The sequence below is a fragment of the Macrobrachium rosenbergii genome, chromosome 16 (assembly GCF_040412425.1).
Source record: "Macrobrachium rosenbergii isolate ZJJX-2024 chromosome 16, ASM4041242v1, whole genome shotgun sequence".
NCBI classification, from domain to species: Eukaryota; Metazoa; Arthropoda; class Malacostraca; order Decapoda; family Palaemonidae; genus Macrobrachium; species Macrobrachium rosenbergii.
Window position 1 is genome coordinate 36044511 of NC_089756.1, and position 11713 is coordinate 36056223.

General features: G+C 36.1%; 1 protein-coding gene across 2 annotated transcripts; it reads left to right on the plus strand.

Annotated features, from left to right (window-relative positions):
• Positions 1–502: 502 nt before the first annotated feature.
• Positions 503–9288, plus strand: LOC136847303 (protein mono-ADP-ribosyltransferase PARP11-like). Of its 2 annotated transcripts, none has more exons than XM_067118857.1 (4): positions 503–720; positions 3173–3214; positions 4305–5551; positions 8146–9288. In XM_067118857.1, the coding sequence occupies exons 2-4, from the start codon at positions 3173–3175 to the stop codon at positions 8381–8383; spliced, it is 1527 nt and encodes a 508-aa protein (XP_066974958.1). In that variant the 5' UTR covers positions 503–720; the 3' UTR covers positions 8384–9288. The 2 variants fall into 2 exon arrangements, with proteins under 2 accessions (XP_066974958.1, XP_066974959.1); XM_067118858.1 differs by lacking the exon at positions 503–720 and adding an exon at positions 825–915.
• Positions 9289–11713: the final 2425 nt, after the last annotated feature.

Genomic DNA, 11713 nt, shown 5'->3' on the forward strand with positions numbered 1-11713 from the left:
GCCCATAAAATAACATTTTATAATTATGCGGAAGGGCGACTTACAATTTTTATGTCAGCTTCACTCGTATCATACGCGTAGTTATTGTTCCATCACATCGTTCAGACTGGTGGTTTCGCTGCGTCAACTTGAAACAGTCACCCATCACTACCAACTGTTCCGAATAGCTCATGGGCATACAAAAAACTGACTGGCTTCATCAACAACCGTCGACGGCTTGACGTCAATCTAACGCAAAACCCAGTCTTATCTATAAGCACTACAGACAATATCGTCATCATTATTGTAAAAATATCGTTACAATTTTTGGCCTGGCAGATCTTGAACATAAAACCCTACTTACCTCTGTGATATCGTTGTTGCATAGAATGACGTAGCGGACACCTATTTTTTCATCGTAGCCTCCTAATGCTTCCATATAATCATATTGAATAATAGATGTAATGGAGGGCTTTTATATGTCTAAAATAATCGATTACTTTATTCGAAGCTCAGACCGATCGTTTTCTACGGTTGGCAACCCTGCGTATCAGCTGTTTTCTGTTTACAGCTACGGCCAACAAACGCCCCGTCTCAGCAGACAGGGCTCCTTCCCTCCGTCCTTTCCCAACAACGCTGGTACGCTGCTGCATTAGATACAGCCTCGAGTGATAAAGGAATACAACCGTTGTGGGACCTTGTATGTCAGTCTTGGTTCAGCATTTCAATTAGAACAAGAAGGTGAGTTTCTGCCAGGCTGTCAAAATGATCAAAATCTTTTTCAGGCCCAAAATGAATTGCCACCACCCGATAGCCCTAATTCAACTGTAAACAAGACTCGGTGTAAACCCCACGGCTATAGTCAGTCAGTCAGTCAGCCGTAGGAACCAGTGATCGTAAAATGAAAATTCCCAGCAGGTGCACGATACTGATTTGGTAATGGCGATCCATTCCATTATTTTAAAATAATTTTATTTCACATTGCAACGTATTTAAAAAAAAGTGTGCGCATTCGGTACAAAATGAAATTACTTCGTACAAAATTAGAGACTTTGGTACCCACGTTTCGGCTACGTGCCCCTGTTCGTGTTTGTACAAGGTTACAGAAAACCTACACTGTTACCATACAATCTTGGTATGAAACATACCCAGCAGGATACATGGAAATGTAAACATTCATTTGTAAAATGTCGATATTATCTGTGTATTTCATGTACGAGTAATTTCGTCAGTGTACTAAATGCAGCTGATTATATTATATATATATATATATATATATATATATATATATATATATATATATATATATATATATATATATATTAGTATTTTAATCATATGATGTCATGTTTAATAAAAAGTTTGAATGTAATGAATTAATTATATACCATGTCTGCATAGGATTTATTTTAGGCAAATTAACAGTTTTTGCCACAAAATTTTACTGTACCACATTTTTAAAGGACTTATTTGGATCATTAAGGTTGTATTAACTAAAATGGAGCTAATAACTAAATGGAGCTGCTGTAGAGTAGCTGATTGTGCACGACACATGGAAGTGCTACTAATTTCAGTAAAGAAATACTTTCCTTAGCATGCAAACTTCTTTCTTAGAAGTAGAAAATGTTAATTGGCCCTTCTAAGAAAATATCAAATGACCAACAATTCAGGGTTTAACAACATATTGACCTTCCTTAACCCACGAAGTTAACACTAATTATATCCTACCAAAGTAACTGTTGCTAAAAAAGAAGCAAACTTCCAACTGGTTGTATCAGTTGCTAGTGGATGCCTCATGCTGAGTCCTTAAGACCACAGCTCTCTGTTGATGTGTTATTGTATTTCTTGCATCGGTAAGCATAAATGTTTTTTACTTTTGTCTTTATCACCACACTAATTGTATTAACCAAACAAAAACTTCTTTCAGATTTCTTCTGAAGATGGAAAGAGAAACCCACAAGATTCTTGTGTATAACTTGTTTACTGGTAAATATTTACATATATTACTTTGATCTCAGCACTTTCAGGTCCTGACTGTGACCCTTTTTCAAGATATGAGGTAGTCAGGCTGGTTCAAGGCCCAGCAATCTGGTAAATATTTACTAGTAAACAAGTTTATACACAAAAATCTTGTGGTTTCTCTTTCCAACTAATTGTATTATTGTGCTGAAGTAAAAAGAAAGATCATGTAAGGATTACTTAAATGGCAACACTTTGGCATTTTGCATTCATATGAATTGTTTAATGAGTACCATGTCAAAAGTAGTTGCCAAAATAATATTCATGTGATTAAAACTTCCTTAAAAAGGTTTTTATGGTAACATAACCTGATTGATTATGAACCTCTGCCCTCCCAGTGTTTAGTTCATGCCAGACATCTGTCATCATTCTGTTGGGGTGAGCACTGCTTACAGTGTGCCATGTGCAGAGAACTTTAGGATGTAAAAAAAGGTTCTTGGCAGTTTTCAGTATTGCTTTCTGCTCCATAGGGGGCTAGTGCTGTGAGACATGGTGCACTGTAAGCATAACTTGATGCTCCTTGCAGCATCCCTTTGGCCCCTACCTGCAATCCCTTTTATTCCTTCTATTGTACTAAGTTAAGTATACCTAGTTTTACCAGACCACTGAGCTGATTAACAGCTCTCCTGTACCTCCATGCATTTACTTTCTTCCCTCTTACTGTCTACCCTCTCCTAACAGATTTTTCATAGTGCAACTAAAAGGTTTTCCTCCCGCTTCTCCTTTCACACCTTTTTGCTCTCAATTTGCCTTTCAGCACTGAGTGACCTCTAAGTTCCAGCACTTGGCCTAAATCTTATATTCCAGTCCAGCATTGCTTTGTGTTCATGTATATCTGTATTTTATTTAGGTTTGTGTGGACAAGATTTCGTACTAATTTACTTCTCGCTGAATTTTTGAATTTCATCAGAAAACAAATGCTCTTGTTAACAACCTCATAAAAATAATGATGAAACTTACAGTTTCAATTACCACTGTACTGTATTTGGTATTGAGCTGGCATTACGACGTATGGAGTCTCTGAAGATAATCATAAATACATATGCAATATTAAAGTATAGTAGTATTCAGTCCGTATATTCGGTATATATAGAGCCTATTCATTTAAAAGAATATTAAAAAAAAAATCTTTTATATATATAAAATTCTAGTGTATTTTCATATTTAATTCCAGATGGAGAGGACTAGAAGGGGTTCGAAGAACCAAAATGCACAAGTAAGTACAGTGTGACAGTTATACATCAAAATGAAGTATGCGCTCTTATGTTTTTATTTTAGGTGCATGCCTCATCTTTACTAATGTATGTATGTGAAGTATGACTGTCAACTTCATCTGTTGTAAGAGTATTTTTTTGTCTTACTGTAAGTAAAAGTATAGCATAAGACTGCAATTCCAGATCATCATTGTTAACAGTAAGTCCTTAACATTCAAAGGTTTCATTATGAAAAGGGCAGTCTGTTGGCCAAATTGATTTTAACGAGAAAAAAGTTAAAAATAAATGTTTGTATTACCTCCGGGTGTGAACACTCACAATCTCCATGAGCAATCATTTTGCCATAATGCAGACTTGGGTTTAATTTTTCTTGAGAAATGATTGAAATGCAAATATTTGAATCTCAACTCTTTAACCATGCAAAATTTTATGACCTTGGCCTACCTGTTTCATGTTGGAAGAAAGCTATAACCTTTGGTGGGGCATCCATATCCTATGGACATATAGGTTCTAGTTAAAATTAGATTTAGCACCACAGGAATGTTGAAGTATGTTTCCTCTTGTAATTACAGAACGGGTTGCCTTTCAAAGATAGGAACATCTTAAAAAGTTTTGAAAGCTCAAGACTGTGAATTTAATGCATAGTGCAAAGCAAAATGTAGCTTTTCATGAATACCAAGATTGTGCTTTCTTTTACTGATGATAGGATTTGTATAAATAGTTACAAACCCCAGGCAGGTTATATTTTATGTGCATACTAGTACGTTACTGTTAGCATTAGTTGGGAGTGAAAAGGATAGCCTCTTAGGAAATTAGGTAGTTGGTATGTTTTGAACGTTGACATTACAGTATTTGCGTATCAGACATTTAAGTACATGTGTTCTCACTTTTTTGAAACATCTTAACCCTTCTATCAAAGTCTCAAGTTGTCAGATAGATATAAATATAATCCCTGAACTTTTTGCCAAAGCTAGTAGTTTTAATCAGTATCAAAATTATTTATAGAAAGTAAAGTACCATAATGGTTTCAGAACTGCTTGATTTTATACAGTGCATTATGCAATGTTCACCTTTCATTTTCTTCCTGAACAGAGATCCAGCCAGTCAAGGCAATCACTCCAGCACAATGAAGCACTCGATAGGTTCCCACAAGCTGGCAGAGGTGCAGCACATCCAAAATCACAAAAGGAAAGGCGATCCCAATCGGCCAAAGATTTGAGCAGACCTAGATCAGCATACAAGAATTTGACAAAATGGTCGTATTATCATGACGGTGACGTTGAGGTACCAGAGATTTGTGTCTACTCAATCGATAACAGGTGCAGCTTTGAGGATCGTGGCTGCCTCAGGCTTCACGCCAAGTGCACCAGCCAGTGGCAGGTGTTATACAGATCTGCGTGGTGTAACTTCCGGAATTTCCACTCGATAGAGATTGAGGATGCCTTTGAAGATGTAAATCAATCAGGCGTTCAGCTCACACCAGTCAATCCATCAAAACTGGGAAGTGCAGGGAAGGACATGTATAAAATTCTGGGAAATGATCTGTGGGAAATTGATTTTGAGCAAATGAGGGTGAAAAACATAAACTCTACAAATGTCAGTTATAAGATTCGGCGGTTATCCACCCAGTCTTCTGCTCTGTCAAACAGTTCTAAGGCAACAACCTTTGTATGGTATTTCTTGGATACTAACAAGAAATGGATAAAATATGGAGAAAATGACAGCACACAGAACAATGAAAACATTTCCTCCATTATTTCAGATGAAATAGAAAAGTACTTCTGCAGTAATGGATCACCTCAACTCAAATTCAACACATCCAAATTTCAGTACATTTTAGATATAAAGTCCATGCAGCAAACAAACTTAGTGACTAAAACGGTGAGGCCAGTCCGTCGACGTCCAGTGAAGAAAGTGAGCACAAAATCACAGAATCTCGAACATCAGGGTGGGTTTGGACCACAAAAGGATGCTGTAAACCGAGATTTGCCTCCATATTGGGATGCTATGAAGTCATCTGACACAATGAGAATTGTAACTTTAGAAAATTCCAGTAAGGAGTACAGTGACATATCACATTTATTACTGCTGACACTACCAGGTAGAAGGACTCGTGCCATCAAGAGAATACAGAACCCTTTTCTTTGGAGGCCCTTCAAGAACAAACAACTTGAACTAACACTCAAATATGGAAGTGCAAAAACCCTCAATATTCAGAGGCTTTTCCATGGAACAAGAGAAGAATATGTTGAATCCATATGTAAGGAGAACTTCGACTGGAGGCTTTATGGTACAAATGTGGGACACAAGTTTGGAAGAGGATCATATTTTTCAAATAGGTATGGGATTCTTATGTTTGTACACAAAACAATAAACTCGACTGTTGTTTATTACAAGGGAACTGCTAATATTTTGAGTTCCCTAATAATTTTAATAAAAAATATTTCACTGTTGCTTAGTCACTTAATGCAGTTGTGTGTTGCGATTCTGACATCAGTCATTTAAGCTGCTAAATATACAAACCATATACTTTATATAAGACTTCTTGCCATCAGTTGTGCAGCTGTTGGTACACCATATACAGTACAGTACAGTGTAAGACCACTGGATTTAAAACCTATGAATAAAACCAATTGCAGGAAGCACTGGCTGATCAAACCTGTTGATAAAATCTTTCATTTGGTTGAGTTTAAAATCATAAAACAAAAAATTATCATCTTATCATCATTTTATTTTTGTATTTTCCGGTTCAGTATTGCATCACTTTCGTCCGGCAGAAGTATTGAATCCTGTTTTTCCCAAAGAATTCTTAAGCATGTTCTTGATCAAGGCAAATTAATCAACTTAATCTCTCTGCTGCTACGTATGAGCTAGCCTATTACACAGTTTTTATATCTGTATGTACCTTATTTCTCTTTATTTCTGTACGTGACTTGAATGGGTACACCATCATCTTTTCTTAATGTTGCCAGTATTAAGCAGCACTTTCTGGCTGGTGAAAGACCCACATTCTTCTGGGAAAGGCTTCCTTCCAAAATTTTTGTTTCTGTCAAAGTTAAGTGACTATTTTTCTCATGATTTGGACATTGTGAATGCAACAGGTATTCATTCAAAGCTGCTAAATGTACCAGTCTGCAAAATTAAAAGTGCTCTCAATGGATTATCTTTTGCTTTACTGTGAGTCACTTGAAAGTCAGACTTAAAAGAATCAAGTACAATCTTGTTTAATAAGATGAATGAAAGTTACCAGGTTTAACAATGCTTACTTGAAAAGGTATAGAAAATTTGACGTCAAATTTGAACTGGTGCAATTTATTTATTTTTCTTTGTTTATCCTCAATTATTCATTTTCATCATATTTTTCACGACAAAATTGAAAGTACACAGAAGACCAGATCATGCAAAAGCTTATCTCCCAGTGAGGTGCAAGGAAACCATTACATATTTTATTTATTTATTTTTTCTTTTTTGTCAAGTCTAATAGCAAATGAATCAGGCGCTATTATCTCTGGCACACATCTGGGCAAGGAAGTTAGGCCAATGAGTTAGGGGTAGGGTAAACTACTGTAACTTCTGTATAGGACACATCAATTTCATCACATGTACGTGACTTTTATAAGGTTCCCTTAAATGCAGAACAAAATGAGCATTGTGTATGTCCCCTATGAAGACTCTGACCAGCTCTCTAAAATTATGATTGATGAAATGTTGAAGACACCATTATGGTTCTTTCAGAGGTCAATACTTCTGGCAGTTTTTTTCCTGGCACAAGTGAGTTTTGAGATATGAATGTCCCAATATCAAAATTTTTTTGTATGAGGGTCATGGTCAAGGCCACAGTCAGCAACCTGCGTGTCTCTGGAAAGGCTTCGTTTGGCAAGTTCTCACATAATAGGAAGGATAACTTCATTTGGCAAGTTCTTACATAACAGGAAGTATAACTTTGTTTGGCAAGTTCTTATATAGGAAGTATAACAAGACTCTGACTGCCAGACAAGATGAATGCTCTTCTTCATAAATTATATACCAAAGAAAAACTGAAATTCCTTAAAATTTTTAAGAGGAGTAGCAATGGCAAGATAAGTGTGACAGACTAGCTGATTGACAAAAACACTCTCATCTTGCACATGTATGCAGGATGGTCATCTTGCACATGTATGCAGGATGGTCTATTCTTGTATCACATTTGAATGAAATCCCTTTAACTGTGGAAGAGGATTTATGGTGTTAAGGGTAACTGGTGATTTTCTTTCTTGCACATTATGTGTGATGTTTTACCAAGTTCGACTGGAATATTTTTAACTGTGTACAAGAGTTGCAATGACAAGGTAAATATGAGATGTACAATAGCCAAAACACTGCATCTTTTGGCAACTTGGAAATTTTTCCGTTGCTTTTGCACAGACACAGAAAACACTATGGTCACCCCCAGTTTGGTCATTAAAATACTAATAAAATCATTTGAGATCACTGACCCAAATTTAAATATAAAAAAATGGAATTGACTCTATGCTAATCAACATCAAAAGTGCCCGAGGTTGGGGGAGCCTCTTGAGAAGGTGGAAAGAAATCTTGAATATTTTTTCTCCCTGAAACCTAGCATGGCATTCATACTATACATTTTTTATTTCTTGGAATCTCATGTCATTACAGTTCATGTATTTTGTTTACATTTAACAGAATATATGTAATGATGAAAAAACTTGAGCATATATGAAATATTATATTAAGGTTTCGATTTTGAATACTGTATAAACAAAAAGTAGTTTCACTGAAAAAAAGAGGGATGCTCAAAATTCCAAATAACCACTACAGTATTTTAACTTCCTGACATGCCGTAAACCATACTTCACTTTAACTACAAGAAGTTATAAAAACTGATCAATACAAGTGAATTAGTAACTAATACAGTTGTTCATCTTTATCTTTACAGTGCAGCAGTGGCAAGCAGATATTGCCAGCCATCTTTGCTGGGTCACTGCTTTCTGTTAGTAGCTGAAGTAATTGTTGGTGAAGTGACCAAAGGTGATAGTAGCATGACCCGCCCACCCAAGAACGTGTTCACAAATGAGCTGTATGATACAACTGTAGATGATCCAGTTGCACCCAAAGTATTTGTGAAATACGACAAGCAAGAATACTGTCCACTCTATGTCATTGAATTTGCATGAAACCCCAGAATTTGAATTTGCATGAAATCCTAGAACGTGGGGTCATATACCAAACAGATTACTAATTTTTGAGTTTGTACTTGACCATAGGACCTACGTGTATGAAGAGTGCAATGTTAGAAGCAAATTTATGTTGTGTAGTATTACAGAATATTGGTGAATATTTCTTTTGAACTCGGTGTAAAAAGAAATTTCTTTGTAACTGTTAAGAATAAAACAAGCTGTTTAACAATCTTGAAGTTAATGTTATTTTTTCGTAAGTAAAGATCTGACTCAGATTTAGGTTCAAATGATCAAGAGAATGTTGTATATGTATAAATTAGTTATCGTTTCACTTCACTAGAAATATAATGCAGGCTGTACTCTACAGCCAAGAGGAACATTAGCTAATAGTAAGACCAAGTATTTTTCAACTTTTTTGATACTCTCATGTATGTAGTATGAGAGCTCTATTTTGTCCCCTTGAGAGAGAGAGAGAGAGAGAGAGAGAGAGAGAGAGAGAGAGAGAGAGAGAGAGAGAGAGAGAGAGAGAGAGAGAGAGAGAGAGAGATACTCTCATGTAGAGCTCTATTTTGTCCCTTTAGAGAGAGAGAAAGAGAGAGAAAGATACTCTCATGTATAGAGAGAGAGAGAGAGAGAGAGAGAGAGAGAGAGAGAGAGAGAGAGAGAGAGAGAGAGAGAGAGAGAGAGAGAGAGAGAGATTAACTGTAATCCAATATTTACACCCACTAAAATGTTACCTTGTACTGACTGTATGCCCGGGGATTACTGAATTTAAACTTTCAAACTGCTTCAGAAGGGCATTCATATAGATATATGGGGTAGTACTTTTATAAATGTGAAAAAGAAGACTCATAACTGAAGTGTACCTGGATAAGGTTACCCAATAAAGCTACAGTATTCAATTCCTATGTCTAACCTTTTGGGAAATTTCTATGATGGAAGGTGGCATGTGATGAGTTATTTTGATTTGTAGCCACTACGGGAAAAAATTTTACAGGCTTCACAAATACAGTTGTGTTATTAACAATAAAAAAATGTTTCATCCAATGGGACGACATGCAAATTGGGCTTTTGTCAAACATCATGAATGATTCTATATTGAACAAGTCTATTCATACTGTACCGACACTTTAACTGAGCTAAATAACAAGATTATGATGTACATATATTAAAAAAAAAATCCTACATAATGTGCAGATTTTTTAAACAAATTGCACAGACCATAAAGATTTAAAATATATATGTGAATCATGACTCTTAGCTACATCTACTTAGTCTGATTGTAAACATTTGGGAATTATCAATCTGCATTTTTGAAAGAAAAGACTGTCCACGTTACCGAATAAAGAATTATTAGTACTGTGGTAGACAAGAGTGATAGATATGCATGGATTAACTCGATGCAGCCTACTTTGACAACACTTCATCACTGAGCACATTCATCAGCTGTATGCACTATTTCAGTACCATAGGCACTATTTCCAAAGAAGTGTTAAATGGTATGTTCTTGCCCTTCCTCATTTTCACTTTCATTGTTTAATAATTTTTATAGCTCAAAGACATTTAGTACAAATCAATAAAAAAATAGACTTGGGTACTCGGATAAGTTTAAAACCTAGTTTAAAAAAAAAAAATAAAAAATAAATACACATGGAAAACTTACAAAATGAATTGTCATTACTGATATTTTTACAAAATATGCAAGTTTTAATCATTGCATGGTATAAACCAGCAATAAAAATTAATAGTGCAAGACAGACACTGTGAGGAAAATTTTAGAGTGTGTTAAATATCAATAAATCCACAGCATTGGCCAAGCAACATTTCTCTGGTATAACCAAAAACTGATACGCAACTTGATGCTATGTATGGGATGCACCCAGAGTAAACTTTTAATTTATATACTATAATTGTTTAACATTGCTATTGAGTATTATTGACAGTACACACTGTACTTTTGAACACAAAAACTTTTTAAAAGTTTTTTAAGATGCAATACATTTGCTTATGTCATACTGGCAAATAACAATTTAATTCTTATCATTTTGGAACCTTGGACGTATATGTGGTCAAACGTTAGGCAGAGAGACATTAAGGCATACCTGCTGAGAAGAGTGCTATCAGTCATGCCAGTATACAAAGTGACCATGACAGGGCTGCTGTCACTCCATGTGTCCCCTTCCAGCTGTGACGACTCCTGTTGTTGTGACTGCTTCTGCAGTCTTGAGCAACGTTGGGATTACAACCATTATGAAAGTAAGCACATCGAGAACATGCACCATGTCTAATTTCCAAGTAAGAAAACCACTAGAAATTCCTGCCCCTGGTCAGAAATTAATGAGATTTAGTGATATAAGAGAAAAACTTTTCAGACTGCTCATCATCATCTTAGTCCCCAGCCAAGGAGAAGCCGATGACTAATTTCTCTGCTTCAAGGAAGAGGAGGAGACACACAGGTTTGCCAGAGATTAACTTAGCATTCACTGAAGATTGCTACCATGTTGAAAACACCCTCAAAGTCTGCCAAGAGGAACAATTCGGCTCTGTGAGTACTTGGACATGGAAGACAAGGAGACAATCTTAGCCTTGCAGAATGAGGCTTCTTGTTTTGGAAGCCCTCCATTGGTTTTGTAAGATCTTTAAGCTCCAGGGGCACCAAAAGCCCAAATAAGAAGCCACTACTATCTTAAATGCATCAATGACTGTTCTTTAAATCCAAAGCTGTTCCAAAGGGGTCCTACCACGGGGGCAGCAACAATGGTATTTTTCAATAAACAGCTGCCATATGAGAAGTACCTGAATATACACTCGACTCTGTCTCTCCAGGCCTATCAGTAACCTAGATCAGGAACAACACCAAGGACCAAGTTTAGTGTCTTTCATCTTGCTTGATCACATCAGTTACTTGAATTCTACGGGTGAAGAGGTATGTTGACCAGCCAGACTTTTCTTAATGCCCAAAATAAACGACAGGCTTGAATTATCAAAGAAGGATCAAGCATAATCCAAGAATAAAAAGAAAAATGGAGCAATAAAAAGATGAGAGAGCCCTAGTTAACCGAGTTTAGAACAACTACCTAAGGACAAACTATGAGTATAATCTAGATAGCTGCTCTCTGTTGGCCACCATCCAGTGACAAGTGGAGTGGTGGAGGCTTATAAATAAATTTTTCCGTTGATTTTGCAATTAAGAAAAGAATCAAAAAATTTTGGCAACAAAGCCATGCATTTTCAGCCATAGAGCACTTATGACAATGAAAAAGTGAGCTGGAGAGGCTGGACAGCAAGATAAAGAAATCTAAAGGACAAATTAGGTGAAGTACATGG

What these genes read in the sequence shown, in the direction of transcription:
- LOC136847303 (XM_067118857.1), top strand. Translation starts at nt 3,173, where the DNA reads ATGGAGAGGACTAGAAGGGGTTCGAAGAACCAAAATGCACAA. An exon ending in CGAAGAACCAAAATGCACAA is followed by an intron (nt 3,215 to 4,304) that starts GTAAGTACAGTG and finishes CTTCCTGAACAG; the next exon opens with AGATCCAGCCAGTCAAGGCA. An exon ending in GGATCATATTTTTCAAATAG is followed by an intron (nt 5,552 to 8,145) that starts GTATGGGATTCT and finishes TTATCTTTACAG; the next exon opens with TGCAGCAGTGGCAAGCAGAT.